A 27,480-nucleotide genomic window follows, 5' to 3' on the forward strand; every position below is an offset into this window, starting at 1 on the left:
TTTTTATTGCTGAATAATATTGAATTGTATGGGTGTATCACAGTTTGTTTATTTATTCACCTATGAGGGACACCTTGGTTACTTCCAGTTTTTAGCAATTATGAATAAAGCTGGTATAGACGTTTATGTGCAGATTTTTGCATGGGCATGTGTTTTCAAGTCATTTGGGTAAATACCAAAGAGAAATTGCTGGGCTGTATGGTAAGACTATGTTTAGCTGTGTAAGAAACTGCAAACTGTCTTCCAAAGTGGCTGTCATGGTCTGCTTGGGCTACCATAATAAAATACCATAGACTGGGTGGCTAAACCACCAGACATATTTTTCACAGTTCTGGAGGCTTAGAAGTCCAAAAGCAGAGTGTCAGCAAATTCAGGTTTTGGTGAGTGCCTCTTCCTGGCTTGTAGACAGATGCCTTCTTGGTGAGGAAGCTCTGGTGTCTTCCCCTTCTTGTAGGGCACCATTCCCATCATAGGGGCCCCACCCCCACGATCTCAACTAAACCTAATTACCTCCCAAAGGCCCCCTCTTCCCAATAATCATCACATGAGGGATTAGTGCTCCACATAATTTTGGGAGGATGCAAACATTCAGTTCATTACAATAGTTGTACCATTTTGCTTTCCCATCAGCAATGAGCAAGAGTTCCTGTGGCTCCACATCCTTCCCAGCATTTGGTGTTGTCACTCACTGTTTTAGATTTTAGCCATTCTTAAGAGGCATGTAGTGGTATCCTGTTTTTTTGTTTGTTTGTTCGTTCTTTTTTTAATGAATCACAACCTCATGTCTATTTTCAGAATTAAACCTTTTCTCTTTTTTCTTTAGATTTTATTTACTTATTTTTAGAGAGGGAAGGGAGGGAGAAAGAGAGAGAAAAACATCAGTGTGCATTTGCTGGGGGCCATGGCCTGCAACCCAGGCACGTGCCCTGACTGGGAATCGAACCTGCGATGCTTTGGTTCGCAGCTTGCGCTCAATCAACTGAGCTACGCCAGCCAGGGTGGTATCCTGTTTTAAGATGCAACGTACTACTGATCTGTAATGTTAATTGTCATATGCTTATTTGCCATCTGTGTATCTTTGGTTTTTAGGTCTTCTTAAAGACTCCTTAAGTAGGCAGTTCTTTTAAGTATAATCCTTTGTTACTATTAAGCCCCATTGACATGGTGGTATAGATGGGGGAAAGGAAGTATTCCATAGCCCTCTGATTAGGTCTGTCTTTAGTGGACCTGTGATGGGATACTCCTTCCCCCATGTTGGTTAGGCTTTGGTAAAACCTCTTCAATAGGCTAGGCTGTAGTATAAATAGTTTTCCTTGTAAGCAGGTCTTAAGGAGAACAGCCAGCTCTTTTGAAAATACACTGAACTAATATATGAAAATTCTCTGAAATGGAAAAAGTATATTATGTTTGATTATAATAATAGTAATGATCACAAACATCAATAACAAGGCATATGAAAATGTTAATTTTAAATAACCTTTAAATTTATTCTTGTACTTTATGTTATGTATAGAAATATTCTTTTTGTAAATATATTTTATTGATTATGCTATTACAGTTATCTACCCAGTACCCCCATTCCCTCCAGCAACCTCCCACCTTAGTTCATGTGTATGGGTCATGTATATAAGTTGTTTGGCTTCTCCATTTCCTATACTGTTCTTAACATCCCCCTGTCTATTTTGTACCTACCAATTATACTTCTTAATCCCTGCACCTTCCCCACCTTTCCTTCTCCTGTAGCCCCTCCCAGCTGATAACCCTCCAAATGATCTCCATATCTATGATTCTGTTCCTGTTCTGGTTCTTTGCTTAGTTTGTTTTTTTAGATTCATTTGTCTATAGTTGTGAACTTGTTGCCATTTTAATGTTCATAATTTTGATCTTCTTTTTCTTAAATTAGTGCTTTTAACATTCATGTAATAATTGCTTGGTGATGATGAGCTCCTTTAGCTTTACCTTGTCTAGGAAGTACTTTATCTGCCCTTCAATTCTAAATGGTAGCTTTGCTGGAGAGAGTAATCTTGGATTTAGGTCCTTGCTTTTCATGACTTTGAATACCTCTTGACAGTCCCTTCTTGCCTGCAAGGTTTATTTTGAGAAATCAGCTTAAAGTCTTATGGGAACTCCTTTGTAGGTAACTCTCTGCTTTTCTCTTTCTGCTTTTAAGATTCTCTCTTTATCTTTAATCTTTGGCATTTTAATAATGATGTGTCTTGGTGTGGCCCTCTTTGGGTCCAGCTTGTTTGGGACTCTCTGTGTTTCCTGGACTTGTATGTGTATTTCCTTCACCAAATTAAGGAAGTTTTCTTTCATTATTTTTTCAAGTAAGTTTTCAGTTTCTTGCTGATCCTCTTCTCCTTCTGGAATCCCTATGATTTGGATGTTGGTACATTTGGAGATGTCCCAGAGGCTCCTTATATTATCCTCATTCTTTTTAATTCTTTTTTTTCTTCTTACTGTTCTGGTTGAATGCTTATTTCTTCCTCATGTTCCAAATCATTGATTTGAATCCCAGCTTCATCCCCTCCACTGCTGATTCCTTGTAGATTTTTCTTTATTTTACTTAGTGTAACCTTCATTTCTTCCTTTATGTTGTTGCCATACTCAATGAGTTCTTTGAGCATCCTGATCACCAGTGTTTTGAACTCTGCATTTGATAGGTTGGCTATCTCTTGTTTCATTTAGTTCTTTTGGAGGAATTTTGTTTTGTTCTTTCATTTGGCCTATATCTCTTTGTCTCCTCAATTTGGCAGGCTCCCTGTGTTTGTTTCTATGTATTAGGTAGAGCTGCTTTGACTCCTTGCCTGTTGTAGAAAAGGCACCTATAAATTGTGTGGGGCAGAGCTTTAAGTAATCACCAGGGTAAGGCAACTGGTGTTACTGCTTTGTTGCTCTATGGGGAGGGGACAGTGCCACTGCCTGGCTTTTGGAGGTTTTCCCATCACTCACCCTGTTTCCAGTCACTTCATTTACTCCCTGTAAGTGATTGGTGCCCTTCTGGCTGTTGCCCTGGTGCTGAATTCCAGAAGGGCTGGGTCTGTGTAGGTTCTAAGTCTGTGTGGGCCCTTTAAGCAGAATCTCCTAAAAATCTGGCAGTTTCTTCCACCACCCCAACCCCCACTGGTTTTTACAACCAAAAATCATGGGGATTTATCTTCCTGGCTCTGGAACCCTGGGCTGTGTGCCCTGGCCTGGGACTGGAATCACTTGCTCCCAAGGTATCCCTCCCAAATTTTATCCATGACATGTGAATATGGGACCACCTGTTCTGCCCCCATGGTCTCTCTGCACCTTTCCACCATATCTATGTCTTTGCACCTCCTACCTGTCTGGATAAATGTGGCTTCTTTAAATCCTTGGTTGTTGGACTTACATAAAGCTCGATTTTCTGACAGCTCTGGATGTTATTTATTTTTCAGGTTCATTTGTAATTCTGTGGTTGCACAAGGAGGTGAAGTGTGTTTACCTTTGCCTCCATCTTGACCAGAAATGTATAGAAATATTCTAAGTTAGATTTTTATAAATTAATTTCATTATCTGTTTCAAGTTAACATACAATGTGAAATAAAGAAAATTCTAAAAGAAGGGACAGACTTTGTCCTAGCAATAAAACATGCCTACCATAATTTTCAGTTTCATCAGGCTCAGTATAGCATGTAAAAATTAACTATAAATTCTGATATTTAATAACTAAAATAGATTCTATAGTGTTTGTAACTCTCAAAGATAATTTGTAGGCCTCCCAAACTAGATTCAGCTCCCTAAAAAAGTGTACAGTGAAATCATAACAAAATAACAAAAGCAAGAATATTATTTCCTTCTGAGTAGTATACTACTCAGGTGCCGCCTTTATTTAAGAACTTTTCCAGTTTCTTAAATAACATATACCTTACTACAACATGGTCTTTAATATGTAAAGTAAAGTTTAAGGATGTTGACTATCACATTTGGGTTCTCATTGCATTATGAAATTAATAAAACAGTAACATTAATGACGTATAGAAGTTGGATCCTGAAACTAATCTTCATCTACAAAAATTAGCATCTAATCTCTGTTGTAACTTTAAATTAAAATCCAGGTAAACACAGATTCTACTACTATCATAATAGGGAGTATAATAGCTATTTTTACCAAGAAAAAAAAAGACTAGAATTACCTGATTTTTTTTTTCTTAAAAAGATATAGCTACTTGGCTTATCATTGTAATCTTTAGGTGTCTCTGGAGTCATTTGCTCTGTCATGAAAGTAATGCAAGAGCCATTTGCTATAACAACAAGCTGTAAGTTTTGAGAACATTTTATGTCTAATTAAAAAAAAACCAATTACAAAAATCAGAACTTTGCCTAGCTGGCTATGTCCACTGGCTGTATGGTTATTCTCTGATTAGATACTTTGAGTACTAAACATCATCCTTATCTGGGAAAGAAGTGTTGATTTAGTAGCATATTATGATAGAAAAGATAAGGCTATGGCTATGGACTTGAGAGGCACATCAACCGAAATGTGAACTGCAGCTCTGTCACTTTTGTGCTAACATCTTGGGCACCTGTGTAAACACCTGTGTAAAGTGAAAATTATAATACTTCTCTAGAGTTACTGTGAATGAAAGCACCAGAGTCCTTGTTAAATGGTAGTTGTATGAGCAACACAATGTGATGATGATGTTTTGATACTCCTTTAGGTGAAATAAAGGACAAAAATGTTCAGGTGGTGGAGCTCCCGATTGTAGACAGTCTTCATCCTCGTCCTCCATATTTACCCCTGGCTGTACCAGAAGACCTTGCAGATCGACTTGTTCGAGTCCATGGTGATCCTGCAGTGTGGTGGGTGTCTCAGTTTGTCAAATACCTGATCCGCCCACAACCTTGGCTGGAAAAGGAAATAGAAGAGGCCACCAAGAAACTTGGCTTCAAACATCCAGTTATTGGGTAAGAATCTGATTCGTTCCTCATTAAGTGATATGGAGAAGCAAGGATATATATCTTTATAATATATTGTGAACTTTACAATGTATAGTTTAATTTCCATAGCTCTACCCCGAAACAGGATCTACAGTTCACCTTAGCCACAGGGAGATTATTATTTTTTCATTTACTTCGAATGGTTGGGTTATTATACTTTGTCACCCTTACTTTATTTATTCATTCAACAAATGTACCTAAGCCCCTATATCTGAAATTAGCTGTCTCCCCTGGGGAAACCAGCAAGATTTTATTTGATTGGGAGTATTTTGGATATTATACATGGCCCTGTCTTACCCTAACAGAGTCGTGAGATGAAGCTGTCAGATTTATAGCTTTTCAATTACACCTTATTCTTAAGTTTCATTAATTACTACTGGTGATTATTTTGCTTTTTTGGTATTCTGGGTGGGTTTTTTTTCTGTTCTGGAAGCTATTTTGAGAATAAGGTTATCATTTGTACTGTAAGGTAATGTTAAAATTATTTAAAATGATCTCTTGGCCCACTTGGGAGTTACAATATATATATGTATTCAGTCTGGTGCTTTTATGTTAAGGGAGATATATCGGGAAATCCTGGGAGCAAGAAATATAAAAAAAAAATCTTTGCTCACAATTTTGTGTTCCTATACACATACATAAAAAGTTATAGGAAAGGAGATTGCCTGGGTGCTGATGCCAGATTTTAGCACCAGGGGAAGTGTTCTTTGCCTAATGGAAAGAATACTGAACTGAGAGTTAAGCAACTTGGGTAATAGGCCTGACTTCCCCCTAATCCAAGTTACCTAATAGTAGTATTGGGCTTTGATTTTTCCATCTGTAAAACAGGGTAGGTAACACCTGCCCTGAAAATGAAGATGTGATAATATGAAGATTAAAAGAGGATTTTTGTTCTGTGGGAAAAAATGCACTATAAAATATTATCACATTTCATAAAGACTGATGCTTAAATAATTCCTGAAAATAGACTTGTAGACTAGACTATGGCTTTCTGTAATTTATATTGTTTGTGATAAAGTCAGTCATTGATTAATATTAATACAGCATTGATTCATCCACTTATTTTCAAAACATTTATTGAATACCTGCTACTGTGGGTGACAGAGATTAATGTTTTTTAAATGGCTTCCTCCAGCTCATTGTAGCCTGTGGGATTAAGAGACTTACATGACTAACATTATATGGGTAGAATGTGATAAATAACATGAGAGAAGCATTAGAAATATTATAAGAGGCTAGGGAACTGGGAAATATACTTCCATCTGGATTAGGAAAGGCTTCATAGACGATGGAGAAAGATAGCAGTATAGTATTTAAATTACCAAAATACTTTCAACTACATTATCTCATTGATCCTGTAACACAATCCTGTGAAGTGGGCAGAGATAATTATTTTACAGGTAAGGAAAGTAAGGAAAGAAAAGCTGTGCCCAAAGTTCTAGAACCTTCATAACTTTGGATTTCTTGTAGTTTTACATACTAGAAAGCAACCTTTATTAATTTTCCATGAGCCATCCACCATATTGAGAATTGGCCAAGAAGAGAAAATTGAAATAACACAGACAACTACCGTAGTGTCCTGTAAAGAAAGAGGAGTGTGCTAGGATTTAGGGGTCTGGAGGTCACATCTATGTCTGCCACTAACAATTATGTGACTTTGGGCAACTTACTTGCTCATTTGGGGCCTTTATTAATTGTCACCCTTTCCTCATTTGTTAAAAACAAAACACCAAATTAGATGGCTTTTAAGGTCTCTACTAACATAATACTGAACAGTTAGGTTTTTGTTATCTACCCATCATTCATTCATGTATTTATGCATTTCATTTGGTGAAATTGGGAATAAATAAAATCAGATCCCCTGAGCCAAAAGAGCTTGCTATCTAACAGTGAACATCAGTCAGGTACACAAATAACTTTTACTTTTGCGAAGACTGGGTTGAAATGCCTTGTGTTGTCTTTACTCACTGAAATGTCTTCAGAGGCATCAGTTTTCTTAACTGTCAGATAAAAGAGTTACATTAAATTAAATGACTTCTAATATCCTTCACAGCTCTAACATTCTGATTCTTCCACAGATTTCATTATGGTCCTCTGTCAAAGTATTGATCTATGCCTAATGTCAGGAGTACTTGGGAAAAAAATTGCTTAATGTAGTGTTCTGCCACTGTCTCAAATGCTCCTCTTCCTTTGATTCTTCTTTCTATTACATCTCTACTTTGTTTTTATTTTTATTTGCATAACTCCCACCCTTGCTTCTTCCCTTGTGTCTTAGTCTGCATATGTATGGAAGTTACTGCCCCCTGTTCCACATGTTCAAGCCAAAGAAAATACAAGGTGAAATCAATATCAAACAGTGTTTCCTCTCATGAAAAATTTCACTGAAATTCAGTGGAATTGTTCTTTTTCTTCCTCTTCATTTCTTTGGAGCACAGAGAACAATACCAATTTCCTGAGAGAAGCAGTGATTAAGAAGAATGTGAGAAGGAGAAGATGATAGTAGTGTTCATTTAATCATATTCACATCTAGACTATCGTTTGGAATGCAAAGGAAAGAATGGCCATGAAGGTGTCAGAGCAACTTTAGTGAAATCAAACTCCCACTCCAGATTCATAATACAAAGCTGGCCTTTGCTTGACCTAAAGGGAAACAAGTCTACCTTTTCTGTTTTCCCAAATATGAATAGTGGTTTAGTAATTTGGGAAGAGGAGGGATACAGAAAAGGCTAATTTCAGAGGAGTTGTAATTTGTAAAAACAAGCTATAATTACTATTGTTTTCATTTTCATTAAAATCACCTTGAAAGCAGTAAGATAGGAGAAGAATACTGTGGAAATCAGTGCCTTTTTCGGTGCAGGACAGTGTAAACCTCTGTGTCCCCAGTTTTATAATTTTGGAGCTTTCCTTAAATAGGAAAGATGAGATAGAGCAGTATCTGCTTGTGTTCGATAAGAGTGAAAAACAGTGAAGGGAAATTCATTATGCAAACAACGAGAGGGCTGTAATAGCTCCATAAATTTAAAAATAGTGAGGACCCTTGGAAGGTTTGTTGCTTTGACTGTGCTATGGGAACAGTGCATGCAAGGTCTGTGTTTTCTTCGAGCAACTTTCAATTCTGCAAGTTGGCAGTTACAGAGTGACCAACAGGGTAAAATGAAGAAAAAGAAAAGTTGGCATCGAAATGTTACAAACAATGTATTAATATTCTATAATAACAATTGTGAATCTTGATATCATTTGTTGTAAAAAATCTTGCAAGTTAATATCCAGTATTTTCTGAAAGGCTAATTGATATTTTGCTGCCCAGTGTGGAATATAACTGTGGAATCTCCCCCTTGTTCCTGATATGCCAATTACTTTTTTATAAGAATGCATTTTTGAAGGCTTTACTTATTTTTTAATTTCCTTTGTACTGTGTTAACATACAGATATATTTAGGGTATATGTGTTTGAATTTTTTAATTTTTTAATGGTGAGAAAGGAAATAAAAATCAGTTTAAAATGTTCATAATGCTATCATGAATAGGAGTGTAAAGCTGAGTACCCTAAGAGCACCCAGTGAATCAGAATATTATCACAGAATCTGACTCTATTCCTCTGTCCCCCCAGAGTTCATGTCAGACGCACAGACAAAGTGGGAACAGAAGCTGCCTTCCATCCCATTGAGGAGTACATGGTGCATGTTGAAGAACATTTTCATCTTCTCGCTCGCAGGATGCAAGTGGATAAAAAAAGAGTATATTTGGCCACAGATGACCCTTCTTTATTAAAGGAGGCAAAAACAAAGTAAGTTAGATGAAGCAGTGATTCTAGAGTGGAACTCTTCAGTTGAAAGGAATCCTTAATTCCCATGGCTTGTGGTTCTTGTTATAATATTATTACTAACTATTGGGTTTTTTTTAATTCAAACAACTGTGTACTTGTATAACTTGTTAATATAATCAAAGCAATTGTGAGCTGCAAGTCAAGTGTAGATTTCATTTGGAAGCCCTTTTTCTTGGATTGAAAGCAGCTGCCATCTCGCTTTGTATTCACATGACCTCTTTGTGTGCTTAGAAGAGGGAGCAAACTTTCTGGAGTCTCTTCTTGTAAAGACACTAACTCTATTTTGAGGACCCCACCCTCATGCCCTTATTAATGACCTCTCCAAGGCTCTGTCTTCAGATACCATTGCATTGGGGGGTTAAGGCTTAAATACAAATTCTGGGGTGATGCACACATTCAGTCTATAACCCTGACCAACTACACAGGACTGTTAGCAGTAACACACCAAGTACTTACCCCTTTGCTCTGATTCTTCACTAACAATTACAGGCAACTGAAAACATATGTAAGATAAAAGTTTCATCTTATAAACGTTTCTAGAATTTGTAAGTTTTATTAAAATACATAAAGAATCAACCCTGGCTGGTGTAGCTCAGTGGATTGAGCACAGACTGTGAACCAAAGGGTTGCCAATTTGATTCCCAGTCAGGGCACATGCTTGGGTTGCAGGCCAGGTCCCCAGTGGTGGGCCATGTGAGAGGCAACCACACAATGATGTTTCTTGTCCTCTCTTTCTCCCTCCTTTCCCCTCTTTCTAAAAATAAATAAATAAGATCTTAAAAAAAAACCATAAAGAATCAAAAGATAAGTTCTGTAAGCACAGGAAAAGGACTACTAATGTGTATTAAATAGTGACCATCATTTATTGGACCTGCCTATATTTCAGGCACTGTGCTAGGTGCTAGGTAAGCAAGACACTCTCTGCTTTCAAGGGATTTCTAATGGGGTATGGGGGTGGCAGGGTTGGGGGACAGAGAAGTAGTCTACAGTATGAGTTAGGGCTGTTATAGAATTAACATTGGGTGCTCTAAAAACTCATGAAACACTGATCCTAATTGGGAATTTATCATAGGATCTGGATAAACCTAGAGTTGGCCTTTATTTAGTACCAATAAATAAAGGACGTATTAAATATTTGTGAAAGTAGGGAATGGGGGAGAAGAAAACTGTAGTTGCAGCTCTGCTCAGATACCATCTATTCCAGAAAGCATCCCCAAGCGCTGGACTATGTTCCTGCTGAATTATGTTTACTTCGGTCCCATCTGTTTGAAAGCATTTTATTAATCATTTAAGCTATTTGACTTTTCAATTTATTTATTTAAGTCTTGGTCCCTTTTATATGTCACAAATGGGGGTTGGGAAGAAAAACAAATTAAGAATGAAGGCTATATGCAGGAGTTTCTCCAGATCATTGGATAATAATTTAAATCTTGTGTCTCCGAAGAATTCATATTAATCTGATATACCATAAGTTGCTTTTTTTCTTAAGTCGCTATTGAACACACACAAACATACAAACAAGAACCAAGAAATTCACCAGCCAAGAATAAGCCAACTTATACAGTTATAATTCTTAAGTAAGGATTGAGGATTAAGTGAACATTTGGGCACAAAATAGAATAAAAACATTCACAAGTACTTTTCCAGTTTGATATCTAGACCTATTAGAGAAATGTAGAAATTGTTCACCACACTTTTTCATTTTAAAATACCAGACTGAATTTGTAGCTTGGTTGAAAAAATATTAAAACACTAATTTTATCTACTCTTATTTGTTCTCAAATGCATTGTAAGCTTTTTTCCTTTTTCTTTTTTCCTTGATTAGCAAAATAATTCATGCTCATTAGAAAATATGGAAGTTGGTAATTATATAGGCAAGGAAAAAATATTACCCACAGTCCTATTACTCAGTGGCTTTAACTTTTTTAATTTTGACATATTTCTTTCAATCACTTACATAGTTACACATTTTAGTAGTTTATCTTATTCTGTATAACATGAACTCTTTGGATTAATATAGCAGTAGGTCTGTTTTCCCAGGCCACTTAAAAAATCATTATAAGCATCTTTTTTAATAACTAGCCACTGTGTGGATATTCCACTGCATACCTGACCATTCTCCCAATATTGGATAGTTATTTATAATTTTTTAATCTTATAAACAATTCACCGACATGTGCCTAAAATTATCCCCATTATTTCCTTAAGCTATATTCCTGGGCATGGAAGTATTTAGATAAAAATATCTGAGGTGCTTACAGCTTTGATCTATAACACAGTATTATATTTTTACACCAAGCAACCCTTGTAGTATATGTGGCAGTACTTGGTTATGGGATTAATAAAACTTGAATTTCCTTTTTGTGGTCAATAGCTGGTAACTCCTTTCCCCATGGTAGTCTAAGCAGTAGTTTCTTTCATATTCTATTATCTATTCTATTCTATTTCTATTCTATTCTATTCTATTCTATTCTATTACATATTCTATTATAAAGGTAGTATTTATGCATAATTTTCCTCTCTGACAATTCCTTAATTTTAATTTTCTGAATCATGAAGAGGAGTAGCTCCCTCAGTCTGGAGAAGGACTTCAGAAAACTTGCTGTTGGTCTTTAATTTCAGGGTAGTCCTTTGTGGGTAATACAAACATAAATTTGTATAAGGTAGAAAAAGAAAAATGTTTTTTATTATTGCCAATCTCTGCAACTTCAAAATGGAAGATTTCCTCTGCTGATAAACTTGTGGACAAAAGACAAAAAAGAAGCATGTTTGTACAGAAAGTTCCATGCTCATTATTGGAGGTGCAAACTCTCGCTCTCCCATTATTCACTTTGTTTCTTGACTTTCCCACTCTAAGTGTCCTTCATCAAGTCATCTTTTGCTTATAGAGATAAGGCCTGAGGAACTTAGGTGTCTTTTTGGTTTGGTTTCAGGGAGGGTCCTTTAAGTTAAGAAGGGCATTAATGTTAGTGTCACTTCTCAGTAAAAGGATCACTCTTTTCTGTGTTTCACTGAGCACCCAAACCACGCTGACAAAAGCAGTCTTTAATCAAGGATAAAACCTTTACTCTTGTGTTTTAGCAATTCCCCTTCTCCTCGACCCTCCAGCGTTTTTATATTTGTTTATTGCTGTTTCTGCTCCATGCCTGGGTATGCAGCTTTGCAGGAATCACATTAAAAGTCTTTTTTGTTTGTTTTCTTTTTAGAACAAATGTGACATTTCCTTCATTTCCCTGATTCGGAGCTGAGAAGGGCAAAATGTCAAAAATAATGAGGCCAAATGGATCTGAACACTGAATACCAGTCTGAAACAGTACTCAGAACTTTAGCTTCACGGTCATTATTAGAGGCAATGAAAGAAAGCCCCATGGTGGCTGTGAAATGAAGAGAAATCTGAAGCAGCTCTTAGGGGATTAGGAAGAGGTCCCAGACACAGATAGTACTCACTCGTGCCTGTGTTTATACACATAGCATTGTGTGGGATGCAAGGTACTGCGATGCAAAGAAAAATAAGGCTTAGTCCCAGTTTGGGGGCAAAACTATGTGGGAGACAGACAGGTAAACTGACTCCTAATGTTTCAGGATTTATAAATAGGAAATATTTTTCCTTCAACAAATACTTACTGATCCTCCATATCCCAGATTCTCTTTCTGAGAATAAGGTTGTAAAGGTTCTGAGAATAAGAGTGTAAACAAAACAGGTGAAATGCCCGTTGTCAGTTAGGGATGATGAAGGTGGCGAATGAATGAATGCAGACAGTAAATAAACAGTAAATATATATTGTGTCAAATAATAAAAGAACTATGGAGAAAAATTAAGCAGATAAAAGGGATACAGACTGCTAAAGACCTTACTAATGAGGCTATATTTGAGCAGAGATCTAAAGGAAGTTAAACAATAAAACCAGATGGATGCCTGGGGAAAAATGTTTCATAGTCACAGACAATATTCACTGAGCATGTACTACATGTCAGATACTCTTCTGAGTACTTCTAATTGCTTAATGTGTTTAATGCTTATGAATTATATAAAGTAGGTACAATTGTTATCTACTTTTCAAGTAGCTTCCCAAAGCTTGCCTTTTAACTCTGAAGATGTCTCATGCACTGAGAAAATTGATTCACTCTTGAGTATAATTAAACTTCTAACTCAGAATAGAATCATTTGAACATATGGTAGAGTTTTTAAAGACATCCTGTTTTAATAGTTTTAAATATCCTTTCTCAGGACTACCAAAATGTTACTTGGGTGGACATCTACAAGGAATTGCCTTCATAAGTGTATTGGAATGGTTTCGCATTACCAGTATTGGTTAAGATGGCACTTCAAGGATGGTGGTTAGGATGGAGGTTAGGGGACAAGTCTGAAATATCACAAATTCTGAATTAAAAATTTAAATGAAGTTTAATCATGACACTTATATTCTAAAGGAAAAGCTCAGTGATCAAATATGAAAGCAACTTGAAAAACCTCTTAGAGGTCACTCATTACCAAGAAAATAGGAACCTTCTGTTTTGAGCTCTCATGAACTGAGAAGGGATATTTTGATGCATCGAGGTTATTTTATATGCATGCCAATGACATTTAGCACACAGGACACTCCTGAATGGTTTCTGTCCCACTGTTGGATTCGAAGATGCTTCGTTGACTACTTTCTTGAATGTTACAACTTTTTAAAGATCTGTTTACTGTTAGAAGGAGAGGAACTCTTGGTCAAAGGAGCCAATTTGCTTCCTGCTGATAGGATACTTCCTCCTAATAGAATACTGTGATTCCAGTAACCATGTATAAATTCATTTCTTTTTCAGGTACCCCAGTTATGAATTTATCAGTGATAATTCTATCTCTTGGTCAGCTGGACTGCATAATCGATATACAGAAAATTCACTTCGGGGTGTGATTCTGGACATACACTTTCTATCCCAGGCAGACTTCCTGGTGTGCACTTTTTCCTCCCAGGTAAGTGACAACAGGGTATTTTTAAGTGGCCAGTACTTTTTGGTCATATGGGGTCAGGAAGTTCTTGTTTTTTGTGTGGTTTTTTAAATGTTAATTATCATGATTCAGGTGAAGTTTTCCTAATATTTGGGAATGATCCCTCTTGTGTAAGTATGAGAAGGTTTCCCAAAAAATAGCTATTTAAGTACACTGAATATTTAGTTATTTGGAAGCAACGGTTGAATACATCTCTGCTGAAGCCAGCTATTGGAGTTGTTTAAAGTGCTTGGCTTGTTCATGGCATTTAACAGAAACAGCAAGTAATTAAGCTTACTTAATACCTTCTGATTTTGCATCAGTCAGTATTTAACCAGAATCCATCCATTTCTACACATCGATGCACTCATATTGAGAGGCTTAAATGTCCAGCATTTTGCTTTACTTGATTGCTTTTAGAAAATAAGAAAGAGTAAGTGTAATTCCTCTTCAAGTCCTATTACATTTCTATGTTAAATTTAAGCAATATTGTACTACATTCATTCTTTGAGTTTAATTGTTGCAGACAATTATGTGTTGTGGGTTTGGTGTGTGTGTGTTTTTAGAGTGGTCCAGGCAGCTTTATAAGTCCCAGTGGAATATCTGCATAGTAATATTTATTGTGGATTTTATTCTGCTCTTTCATTTATGTGCATGTTATTGGCTAGTTTATTCAACAGTCTGTTAAATGACTTTTTGTGCTCAGAATTATAGTAGGTGCAGAGGGAATGTCAAAGAAGATAAAGATACAGATCTTACCCTGGTCCAGAATCTAGTAAGCAAACACTCACATGAAAAAACTACCAAGAAATATAAATTGTGTAAGAATAATATATTCCTAAAAGCTTAGAAGGAGTTGAGAAAAAATGTGAAAAGGAAAGCCACATTAGTCTCATGAGAATATACTTCAGAGAGTATAAAGAAATAGACAGTGTCTATCAAGTGGCAGTGCACATTGTCACAGTGGGATGGCGATGTGATTGTCGGAAAGACCTACCGCAGCAGAGGCTGTATGAGTTTCTCTCATATGGAATAAGAATACAACTTACTGCCCCAAAAAAGACAGGTATGCAGAACAGGAGCCCCATAGGCAGCAATCCTAGTCAGAAGGGAAAACTTACTTGGCCTCCAGATTCCCATGTAGGCATCCACTGCTGATGTTTCTTCATAATTAGGGTCATAATTAGGATCTTCATAATTAGGATCTCTTTTCCATTCTCAAGGGTGAAGGTGGGTGATTATAACTGCTTGGTGTCTCTCAACTGTTTTTGACAATTTGGCTGTGTGTCTGCATGATTAACAGGTGCAAATAACTAGTAACAACCTCTACACATTTTGTAATGCATATTGTTAGAATGAGTAAGTTAAGAGTCACTTCCCCATATCTACCACCTCCTCTGTGGGCCTAGACTGTGCGCCTGCCTGAAGTTTGTTCTTCTAATTGAAGGTTTCTCAGCCTAGGCGCCATTGGCATTTGGGGCCAGATGAATTGTTATGAGGCACTGTCAGATACTTAATAGCATCCCTGGCCAATAGCATCCTTACCTCAGGTTGTGACCATTAAAAATGTCTCCAGACATTACCAAATGCCCCATACAGGCAAAATCATCCTTGTTGAGGACCACTGATCTAGTCATAAAAGCTCTAAAATTTAAATAAAGTAAATTAACCTCTAAAATTAAATAAATAAGCCGAATAAAGTATCCCCCTGTGCTACTTCACTTTATGGCTTAAAATACATTCTGTGGTACTCTTCATTGTCTAATTCCAAATTCACACACAGTATCACTGGCCTCACTACACTTTCACTCAGATTTTGGAAAGTGTAGTGGAAAAAAAACAGATAATGCACTTATTCCAGACAGATGGCCCTGGATTGGAATTCCCATCGAGGTGTGGCTCAGGAAACAACAGTGGGTACTGCTTTCTCGCTGAAGAGCAAAACAAAATAGTTTACAGATATCCCAGCATCACCCAGTGAGATACGAACCCACTTCCACTTAGGAGATCCACACTAGGATCTCCACACTAGGAGATCCTCCTGGCCCTGTCTGTTTTCACAAAAATACAAGATCCCATCTGCTCTGAGAAAGCTTTGGAGCTCACGCAAACCCAGCTGTTTGCTCCTCAGGGATAAAATTCTGAGCCCGCAGCCTTGGTATGTCCACACGGTACTCCAACCAACTGAGCTCCCTGGCCAGCTCTGGAAAAGTTTTCTAAGCAAAACAATAATATTCTCTCTTTCTTCACCTATTCTTAGAAGAGTTTCAGAAATCTATTTATGCTATAATAAATGTATTCCTCAATTGCTTAAAATGTTATACCTCCCTGAGGATAGTTACAGTTTATCTTAATCCCAAGCATTAAGCTCAAGAAATAAAACTCAGATTATAGAATTTTAGCTGCCATCCACCCAGTGGGCATGGTAGGTATTCTTCTGACAGAGGAGTCTTTTTTTTTTATGACTCACTATGTTTTCTTTATTTGAGACATGTAAACTGTACAACACAAATGTTTTTGGTTGGCAAGCTGGTGCTCAGTCCACTGAGCCACACCAGCCAGGGCACAAATTTATTTTTTTCTTTTTTGAATTTAATTTTTTAAGTATATTTTATTCATTATGCTATTATAGTTACCCCATTTTTTTCTCCCCTTTATCCCCCTCCACCGTGCACCCCCTCTCATACCAGCATTCCTCCTCTTTTAGTTCATGTCCATGGGTCGTACATGTAAGTACTTTGGCTTCTCCATTTCCTAAACTATTCTTAACTCCCTCCTGTTTATTTTGTACTTATCAATTATGCTTCTTATTCCCTGTACCTTTTCCGCCATTCTGCCCTCTCCACCTCCCCACTGATAACCCTCTATGTGATCCCCATTTCTGTGATTCTGTTTCTGTTCTAGTTGTTTGCTTAGTTTGTTTTTAGTTTTTGTTTTTTAGGCTCAGTTGTTGCTAGTTGTAAGTTTGTTGTCATTTTACTGTTCATAGTTTTTGATCTTCTTCTTTTTCTTAGATAAGTCCCTTTAACATTTCATATAAATAAGGGCTTGGTGATAATGAACTCTTTTAACTTGACATTACCTGGGAAGCATTTTAATCTGCCCTTCTATTCTAAATGGTAACTTTTCTGGGTAGAGTAATCTTGGATATAGGTCCTTATCTTTAATGACTTTGAATACTTCTTTCCAGGCCCTTCTTGCCTGCAAGGTTTCTTTTGAGAAATCAGTGGATAGTTTTATGGGAATACATTTATAAGTAACTCCTTTTCTCTTGCTTCTTTTAAGATTCTTTCCTTGTCTTTAATCTTGGGTAATTTAATTATGATGTGTCTTGGTCCAATTTCTTAGGGATTCTCTGAGCTTCCTGGATTTCCTGGAAGTCTATTTCCTTTGCCAGGTTGGGGAAGTTCTCCATTATTTTTTTCAAATAAGTTTTCAATTTCTTGCTCTTCCTCTTCTCCTTCTGGCATGGCACCCATATGATTCTGATGTTGGAATGTTTAAAATTGTCCCAGAGGTTCCTAAGCCTTTCCTCATTTTTTTGAATTCGTGTTTCTTCATTCTGTTTTGGTCGAATGTTGATTTCTTCCTTCTGGTGGAAACTACTGATTTGAGTCCCTGTTTCCTTCTCTTCGCTGTTGGTTCCCTGTATGTTTTTCTTTATTTTACTTTTCATAGCCCTTACTTCTTCCTCTATTTTGTGTCCATACTCAACCATTTCTGTGAGCACACCCTGATTACCAATGTTTTGAACTCTGCATCTGATAGATTGGCTATCTCCTTGTCATTTAGTTCTTTTTCTGGAACTTTGATCTGTTCTTCGATTTGGGCCATATTTCCTTGTCTCGGCACAGCTGTTATGTTGTAAGGGGCAGAGACTTATGTGTCCGCCAGGGTGGGGCAACCTATGTCACTGTACTGCGTTGTGGCACTGTGTGGGGGAGGGGTCAGAGAGGGAACAATGCTGCTTGCTCAGCTCTTGCCCCACTTTCAGTCTCTTCCTCTGCAACCCACAAGCAAATCGGTCCCTTCTGGTGCTGATTCCCAGGTGGGTGGTCTTGTGTACATTCTGGGACCCTGTGGGTCTCTCCAGCGACCTCTTCTGGAAGGCTGGGAGTTTCTCCTGCCACTGCAATTCCCAAAGATCTTCACAGAGTTTTTGAGGCTTTATTTTTCTGTGCTGGAACCCTGGATTGCAAGGTCTGTCTCACTCCCCAGTTTTCCTCCTGGTTTATCTATGCCCGAATGTGGGACCACCCATTCCACCAGCCACCACCTCACCCACCCAGTCTGTTGCCTTGCCACGTGTCCTCTCTGCCCCTCCTGCCAGTCTGGATGAGTGTTTCTTCTTTAACTCCTTGGTTGTCAGACTTACATACAGTTTGATTTTCTGGCAGTTCTTGTTGTTTTAGTTTTTAAATGTGTTATTCTTCTTTTGGTTGTGCAAGGAATCAAGCATATCTACCTATGCCTCCATCTTGGGCAGAAGTTCCTTGACAGAGAAATCTATTAAGTAACCTTAAATGTATCAGGTAGATGCATCTTCGCCAAAGACTGGTCCATCTTATTTCAGTCCTAGAATGCTGCTATCTACATAGCACACTTTAGACTCTTTAGAATATAGCCATAGCCAGTGTGGTGGGAGTGTTGTTTTGCAAACCAAAAGGTCGCCAGTGTGACTCCCCATCAGGGCATATGCCTGGGTTGTGGGTTTGATCCCCCAGTCAGGGCACCCGCAGGAGGCAACCGATAGATGTTTCTCTCTTTCTGTTTCCCTCTCTCTCTCCTCCCCCACACTTTCCCCTCTCTCTTGAATGAGAATAAAATAAACCTTTAAAAAAACCTCTTTAGAATAGAAATGGTAGATATGTTTTACCACACTTGCCAGTGCTAATCGATTGTCAGTAATTACATAAGTTTCTATTAAGAAGAGTTCTGAGACCAAGTCCAAATTAGCAGAAAAGAGTATGTAATTGATTAACTGAATGAAGGAAAGGGAGCAGCAGCATTTTTGCAAAGTATTTATAGTCCTAATTCTAAACCTTAAATTCTTCATGGGCATAATTTATGTCTTATTCATTTTTGTGCCACCAGAGCCCAACATGGAGTACTGTGTGGCTCTTAATAAATGTTTATTAAAATTAGCTTGATTCATATTCTTAAAGTGCTTTGCACTATATATTTTTTCTCTCAGGCCTTAATTGTAATAATTTTTTATATATAAAAGATAAGCACAGAGATAAAAAAAAGACATACTACCCCATCATTGGAGAGCATATGGACTGAAAACTTGCAACTAGAATCCACTACTTCTCATTCTCTCAGTCCTAGTCCTGGTCTAGTTCTAGTCTCTTTGTCCAAGGGCTTTTAGATTGCTATGAAGGAGATCTTACGTATACTAATGATTTTTTTTCATTCTTTCCCAAGGTCTGTCGAGTTGCTTATGAAATCATGCAAACATTGCATCCTGATGCCTCGGCAAACTTCCATTCTTTGGATGACATCTACTATTTTGGGGGTCAGAATGCCCACAACCAGATTGCTATTTATCCTCACCAACCTCGAACTGCGGATGAAATTCCTATGGAGCCTGGAGACGTCATTGGTGTGGCTGGAAATCACTGGGATGGCTATTCCAAAGGTGTCAACAGGAAACTGGGAAGGACGGGCCTATATCCCTCCTACAAAGTCCGAGAGAAAATAGAAACAGTCAAGTACCCCACATATCCTGAGGCCGAGAAATAGAGCTTAAGATGGATGGGAAGGACAACCAAACTCAGTTCAAAACATTTGAGCCGAACAGTAGATGAAGAAGGTCCTGGCTAACAACACGTGGTTGTATGTGCAGACACCCTCAGCACCGGGAGCACCTTAGGACTGACAGATGCTTCATGGGTGGAATTCCTCTCCAACAAGGGCTACGATGCCCAGAACCCAAGGACGACGGTCCAATAGTGTACTCACATATAACATGAAAACAGGTTGTTTTCTACTTTGCGCCTTCTTTCAAGATTGTGTCTCCATGAAAAAAACACTGCCACATTGTGTAATTTAAGTGACACAGATGTTTTGTGTGAGACTTCAAACATGGTGCCTATATCTGAGAGACCTCTGAGACCTAATGAGAAAATCTGAATAGCTCCCTGTGGTGGGGAGGTTAATTATTTGCCAGTGGTGGTATTGTAACCACTGAATCCACTCCAATCAGCAGATTCAGAATGAGAATGGATGTTTTTGTCTGGAATTTTTTTTAAGTAATTGCATCAGTTCATCCACCTCATCTTTAGTAAGTGAAGGAGGTACATCAAAATAAAATATTCACACTCCATTGGGAACTTTTGTAAAATGATGCCATGAACAGATTCTTTAGTATTCTGTGTTTGGACATTCTCTTTGATAACAAAAAATAAATTTTAAAAAGAGGAATTTTGTAAAGTTTCTAGAATTTTAAATAATTGAATAATGTTGTGGGCAGCTTTATAGTTGAAAAACTATGATAAAAAGAGGAGTTTTATAATTTTTTTTTGCTTTTTTTTCTGTTTCTGGTCAAGTAATCAGATCTGAGCTCAAGAGTCATTGCTCCGTTTCAACACTGAAAACTGAGTTTAGTTGGTGCATATTACAGGGTTGCTAAGGATGCTCTGGGAGGTTTTACTCTCTTATTTTGTTTGGATATTGTTTGTTTGTTTTTATTGATTTAAATAATTATACTCCTTGCCCTCAGAGAAACTATCACCTTTATTCTAAAACCAATAGTTTCAGACCTGTTGGGAACCTTTCTTATTATAGCTATTGCCACTTTTTTGTGAGTTTTGTGTCCTTTTGTTTTATCCAGGAACCAGTTTTTCCCTTTTCTATCATATCCTGCTTTTGAGAGTACCAGGAATTTGGGGGTTGGGAAGCTGGCTGTTTCTGAAAATCAGTCTCACTGAATATAGAATTCAGTAAACAAAGGAGAGAAGAACCAGTGTGAGACCCAAAATGGATTTAGGGTTATCTTTTCCAAGTACTTCCTTTTAGTAATTCCACGTTAAAGTCACTTCAGAAGACAAGGCTTTGATGTTCTCCATGCTTCCTCTCTCAAAGTCACTTTTTTCTTTATAAAAACACTTTTCTATTTTCTGTGGCCTGCCTCCTTTAGATGCTGGCAGGAGCATTACAGAGCATGTGCTCTGCCTTCTGAAAGAAAAAAAACTTGACCCGTGTAAGAACCAGTAGCAGGCCTGGCATTGAACATTCGGAATCCCAGACAGAAAATCTCTGTCCTTGACATCCTCACCAAACGAAAATACCTGTGCGCAAAATTTCCCCACCAAACTTCCCTCAGTTTTTTTATTCCTCTCCAGTCACGTCTCCCAAAGAGCAAAAACTACCTATAGTGTCAGTAAGCAATTTTCAATTTAGTTTTGGTACAAATAAAAGTCACTTGAAACAAAGATCTCCAGCTGAGCTGGAGTACTTTTGAATGTGAGTTGTTTTCTTATTACCATCTCGCTCACCATTGGAGCATAAATAACCGTGGTTACTGGTAGTAACTGCTTTATATTTCTCTGTAGCATTCCTGTTTTTATTCATTAGAAACATGTTTTTTTTTACTTCATTGAACATAGTTATAATAACTTTTTTTTTCTTTTCTGCTAAATCCAACATATAAATCATCTCAGAGTTGGACTTCTTTGTTTATGTTTTCTCCAGAGAAAGAGTCCTATTTTTCTGGTTCTTCAAATGTTGAGTAATTTTAGACTGTATCCTGAATGTTGTACACGATTATGTTGTGCATTCTGTTGTATTTCTCCGAAGAGTACTGACTTTTTTTGTTTGTTCGTTTGTTAGCAGGCATTTAACTTCATTGAACTCAGACTGTAAACTATGTCTTGGGTAGCAGCTCAGATCTCAATTTAATGATTTTATCTTTAGCTGAAGCCTCTCTCACACATGTCTGGTTGTATGGTTCAGGGGTCAGCTAGAGATGTGGGTAGAGTTTATACACAGAATTTGGTCTCTTTCTTCTGAGATTACTCCCCTCCCTTTCCAGAAGCTGTGATTGCTCTGATTCTTCAACCAGAAAGGCTACAGTTTTCTATCAGCCTAAAAGCCATAAAAATGGCAACTCACCTTGTGCCATTTCCTTCTTCCAAGTTGCAGCCTCTCTCCAGAACTTGCCTGCTCTGTTGTTTATTCACCAATGCCTTCAGGTAGTTTTTTGTATTTTGGCAAGAGTTCATAGTTGTTTTCCATTGGAAGATCTATCCAGTAGGTACTTAAACACCAGACAGGAGGTGAAACCCTGAGGCAGCAACTTGAAATGAGAAAGCGTAGTTGGGTAGAGAGGATCTTAATCCTATGACAGCCTTTTGTTCAGACTCTAGCCTTAGTAGCTGAGGAGCAGTAGCTTCGATCAGGAAGGAAAATGTACTAACCATATCGTTAAACCTGCAAGTGTGAAGGGCTAATGGATACTGCCGACCACATCTTACCGAAAAGCTTTCCTGAGCTACATTTTTTGCAAGTCATCATGTACATGGTGATGATTCCTCCTTTGCACACTGCCACATTGGAAGGGCTGCCTTTTCCTCAGCCTGTGGTACTTTCTCTGTGAGGACCTGGTACTTTAAAACTCTGCATGGTTGGAATTGAGTGACCAGTGCTCCCCAGATTAGGAAGATTTAGGTCTTGTAGTGGTTACAACACTCATTTCTGAAAGAGCCTTATGTGGAATCAAATTACCAGCCTGGACGCATTGAATGTGGGTACCAGAATTCTGTGTATTGATGACAAAGCTGTTATGAAAGTGTCTTCCCAAGGGCTTCCTGTCCTACCACTCAAGTCTGATTTAGTGCTGAGCTGGAGAGTTCATGCCTGTTGTGAGTGGGCTCTCAGCCCTAATTCAGCGTTTCTTTGTGTCCCAAATCTAAGAGACTAGTTTCTTCCCTTTCTGAGCTTAGTTTTTTTCTTTTATGTAGACCCTAGCCTGTGTCCTGTGTTCCTGCTTAAGAAAGTTGAGAACATCAACAGACTCAGCTTCAGAGGGGGGTGAGGATCAAAAGAGAAAAAGCACTTTTAAAAATCCATCTCAGGGAATGATTGTCATCATCATTTAGTTCTGAGAGAATACTGTCATTGTATATTCAGCAAGTGGGAAAAGTATTAGAATCTAAATAATGCATCTAGAACAATCTCCTCTGCCTCGATGAGAATAAATCTCTCTACTTGAGGGGTAACAGACAAGGCTCTGACCATAGCCAACAGCCTGATATTTCACTTGTGCTCCCAGGAGGCCAGGCAATAGCCAGGATGGATAGACCTGAACAGAATAAATGTGTGGCTTGGATTTTGATGACTCTTGGAACTTGGCTCTAACACCTTAATTTATGCCAGACAAAGGCTCCAGGGAATTTTTTTTAATGTGTTGCCCAGAGGGAAGCACAAAGGGAAGTTTGCCTCTCTACTTACAGGTTCCTGGCAGCAGTCTTTCTCACGGAAACATGGAGAAGTTGTTCCAGGATCCTTGGCAGGGCAAAGGCAGACCTTGGCAAGTTCTTCGGCTTCAACTGTCATCGACATTGTGCGCGTTTGAGCACTTGCCCTTTGATAGTGTGCTTGTTTGTGGTCCTTTGTACAAGTCAGAATCTCTGACTCAGCGCCTGCTCCGCTATTCGGCCTTGCCATCTTCCCTCCAGTTCAGTTGCCACCTGCTTTCTGCGCTCATCCGTAAATAAGACAGGTTTGATTTTGTATTCCTTCTACCTTTATTGAGTATGATCTCATGTGAAGGGCTCCACAGTTACTATTCCTTTCCTCGTGCAGTTCCAATCCCAATTACTTGCATAGACTATAATTTTGTTGTTGGTATCGCCGAGGTATAAAGGGAACCAAAAGCCCCTTGGACAGCTTTAGATAGTACTTTCCTGGACCTGAGATACAATGAAGCTGTGATAGTATGTATTCATGGCCATTTAAGCTAAAGATTTCAAAGATTTACAAATCAATGTCAATATACTCAAGGGGAGCATAGCTATGGCATCCTTCACATAAAACTATGTCAATCTGGACAGACCCTGTACTTTTTAAAAGCAATGTATTGAAGGCCATGGCCATAGTCATTTGACATTTTGAAAAGAAAGCCAGGAAGAGAGTGCAGAGCTCCTGACCTCCTGTCGTCTGTAACTGCTCTTTATAACCTCTTCCCTCCCTTCCCTGAGTCCATGTCCCATGGAGGCTATTGTTCTCACTAACTGCCTGTGTGGGTAGGGAAAAGGCCATTTGCAAAGGAAAAAGCAGCATGTTTGGTCATAACAGAGCTGGTTACGAGAGCATCTGTGGAGGCTGGGAATGTGCAGTGCTTTCTGCCGAGAGCACAGATAATTTAGACTGTGGGTGTGGTCAGTGGCTTGAGGAATGCTGGGACTTTGAGTCTCTGGCTAGCTGTAACTTCCTGGTGTATTGCAGCCCCTGAGAATTTCCAGCGCAGCACAGGGAATGCAGGATAGTGGCTGCAAAAGCAGAAGACCTAGTTCTCAGTTTTGTTTCACCTTCTCGTGGTTCCCACAAATAGCTAATGTCCCTGTATCTCAAATCTTTAGGGGAAAGATCAGTAGTACTCACTAAAGATCACTGAACTCGGATTCAGAACATCTGGCCTTCTAATTTTGACTGCCATTAAATGTAGACAGGTCAAATAGTTTTTCAGAGCTCCAGTTTCTTCAACTGTGGAACGAAATGTTGGATTTAATCAGGGTTTGCAAATGTTAATGTGTGGTTGGATTCTGCATATCTAAAGTGGGTAGCTACTACTTGGCTTTGGCTGATTCTTGTTCAAAGGACATGATGTGGCCAGATCTTTTTTTTTTTTAAGATGAGCAAAATCTATTTTTATGCTAAATCTTCAGGTTTTTAAATATTAATTAAAAAGATAACCAAAGGGAGGCAAATAAAGCATCTGTGGCTACTTTTGGTCTGTAGTCTATTAGTTTACAACCTCTGAACTAGATATACAAGGTTGTTATCTAACTTCAAGACTGCCTGTGAAAAGGATTGGTAGGATGGGTAACAGCTATCAGTGCTTTCAAGTTCAGTTGCTGCGTGGACCCCAATTCTTTGGAAATGTCTGCTTGGCTGGCTCTCATTTTGGAGCTCAGCAGGGACTAAGTATGCTGAAGGACAGCCATGCTGTGATGGCTCATACCCCGGGCCCCCTTAAAACTTGGCCTTGAGGACCCAAATCTCAATCACCTTGACCAACAATCTTGATTTTCTATACTCAGGCTCACAGACTGGTGATGACTCAATAGGCCACAAATTCATTTGCCCTTTGTGGAAAGTTACTGCTCTTTTTCTCCATTACATCCAAATATCAAGGCATCAGGCATGCTTCAATTCTCTGGTTCTCAGTGTAGAGTGGCATCAAGACTCTTGGTGGCCTTTAAGAAAGCATGGTGAACTCTGAAGTGCTGAATTATTAATGATGAGCAGATACTTTTTAAAAAATGAGAGAGATTGCTAACAGACAGATTGATAAATCTGACAAGTCATGAGTAAGGTTTTAGACTAGATTATTTAAAAAGAGATAACTTTGAGAACCAGACACACCAGACTATTTATTGTTTTCATATGAGAATTACAATAATAGCCAACATTTATTTAATGAGCACTTTCTATGTACCTGGGGTTTTCCTAAGCACTTTACCTGGGTTACTTTATAAACATCATAATCATAAGGTAGATACTATTAATTACCTTCTGAAGCACAGAGGGCTTAACTAATGACAGAGTGGTAGAGCCAGGATGCCGACTGTTTTGCATTTAACCACTTCAAGGAATACTGTGTCTAAGCATTCTGCCTCTGGGATTTCAGCACGGCAATTAACTGTTATTGTGGAGAAGACAGACTAACTGAGGCTGCATGAGCATAAGTAGTCATGTTACGAATTAGCTGTATTTATTCAAAAGGTTTGATTAACTCAAGCCATGCTGGTTTGCCATAGAGCTCTACACAGACTTGCTCACATAGTTTATTAATGCTTTGTAAAAGGACATTGATGGGAATAGTGTGATGTAGTTAAAAGTATAAGTTCTTTTGTCCATCTGCTTGGGTTCAAATCCTGGGTCCTCTACCAATTGACCCTGTGGCCTTGAGCAAGTAACACCCTTTCTGTACCTATGTTTATCCATTAATTATAGCAACTACTTCATGATGTTTTTGTGAGGGGTAAATAACATGAAAATCTCTAATCTGAATGCCTGGCACAAAACTCAACTAATCTGAGCCGTTGTTACTATCCTTATTGTATTGTTATCAAATTTTTTAGTGATTAAAGGCTGAGATAATGGCAAATTATATTAAGAGAATCAGGATCCCTCAGAGTTGCTTAAAAATTGAAATGAAAGGGTAAATCTAGCATGTATTCAAGGCAAAGCATCACTGCATTAGATAATGAACACTAGAGCATTTAACATACTGCACGGCTTACAGATGTAGTGTATTCTTAGATCCAGAAGGCCAGGCGTGCCTCAGTGCAGCATGTGGGAGGTGGAACTAAAGACTTAGAGCTAAGTTAGTTGTCCATAAACTTAGTATTGCCCGTAGTGTGCTGTGACTCCCCTGGCCCCTCAAACACAGAAGTCTCCGGACAGAGAAGGTATTGGACTGTTAAATCTCACCTTGAATCCTGTGCTTGGTATTCCATGGTAGCATTTCCAGGTACTGGTGAGGCTGCTATGTGAAAAAGCAAGCAGGGTTGTTTTATGTGACTACAGACATGTGCAGAAGCAGCAACACTGAGAGTAAGTTTGCCTCAACATACAAAAGAACCAACCTCCTAATTATGTTGCTGATAATAAGTAACACAGGCTAATATAGGTGACACCTTCCTGTTCTTGCAAGGCTGTCCAAGGAGAACTGGATGCCAAAGGAAAGAAACCTTAAGCATGTCACAGGTTAGATAACCTCCAACTTCTAGCCCTCCATGTCTACAAAGGTCATGGATTTATGGTCGTGTTGTAGAGGCTGAGATTCCGACCAGGTCATAAGTGGTGCTGAGCTGAAGCTGTGTGGTTAGCAGCCTGGACAGCTTGGTCTAGTAGTGAAAAGAACAAGGGCGGTTTGCTAAACCAGATGACTAGGTCTTTTTGTAGATCTCCCATTTGTTTGTTTTCTTTCTTACCTTTGTTTCCTGGTGAAGCTTCTTTCATAGGACCACATCTGTTTTCATCTGAACGAAGGGAATAGGAGTTTGTAGAGACAAAGGCCAAGAGAACCGAGCAGTTTCCTTGGAGGCCAAGCACGGGGGTGACAGCTCCCTCTGGACTAGATCTGACTTTTCCTTCCCATTCAAGAAATCAAAACAAGTGTGAGGCCCTGCTGATCTATTTCAGTTTTTTTAAAGATTTTATTTTTTATTTTTAGAGAGAGGGGAGGGAGGGAGAAAGAGAGAGAGAGAAACATCAGTGTATGGTTGCCTCTCACTGGGAATTGAACCGGTGACCCTTTGATGCACAGGCCGGCACTCAGTCCACTGAGCCACACCAGCCAGAGCTATTTCAATTTATTTTTAAGTAATATCCATAAAAAATGCCCTGGCCAGGTGGTTCAGTTGGTGAAAGTGTGGCCCCATACACCAAAAGGTTGCAGGTTTGATCCCCCGTCAGGACATATGCCTAGGTTGCAGGTTCAATCCCCTGTTAGAGTGCCTATGGGAAGGAGGTGATCGATCGAT

At 38.5% G+C, this 27,480-nt stretch overlaps 1 protein-coding gene across 9 annotated transcripts in view; it reads left to right on the forward strand.

Annotated features, from left to right (window-relative positions):
* The window catches only part of FUT8 (fucosyltransferase 8), a 187,870-nt gene extending 167,679 nt beyond the window's left edge, over nt 1–20,191 (forward strand). For all 9 annotated transcript variants that reach the window (XM_045823069.1, XM_045823068.1, XM_045823066.1 and 6 more), the window contains 4 exons: nt 4,686–4,932; nt 8,575–8,751; nt 13,600–13,750; nt 19,193–20,191. In XM_045823069.1, coding sequence (XP_045679025.1) covers nt 4,686–4,932; nt 8,575–8,751; nt 13,600–13,750; nt 19,193–19,510 — 893 coding nt within the window. In that variant the 3' untranslated portion in view covers nt 19,511–20,191. The remainder of the gene's footprint in view (nt 1–4,685; nt 4,933–8,574; nt 8,752–13,599; nt 13,751–19,192) is intronic.
* Nucleotides 20,192–27,480: the final 7,289 nt, after the last annotated feature.

Source organism: Phyllostomus hastatus, unplaced genomic scaffold (assembly GCF_019186645.2).
Source record: "Phyllostomus hastatus isolate PE091 unplaced genomic scaffold, TTU_PhHast_1.1 phas_scaffold_501, whole genome shotgun sequence".
Classification (NCBI taxonomy): Eukaryota; Metazoa; Chordata; class Mammalia; order Chiroptera; family Phyllostomidae; genus Phyllostomus; species Phyllostomus hastatus.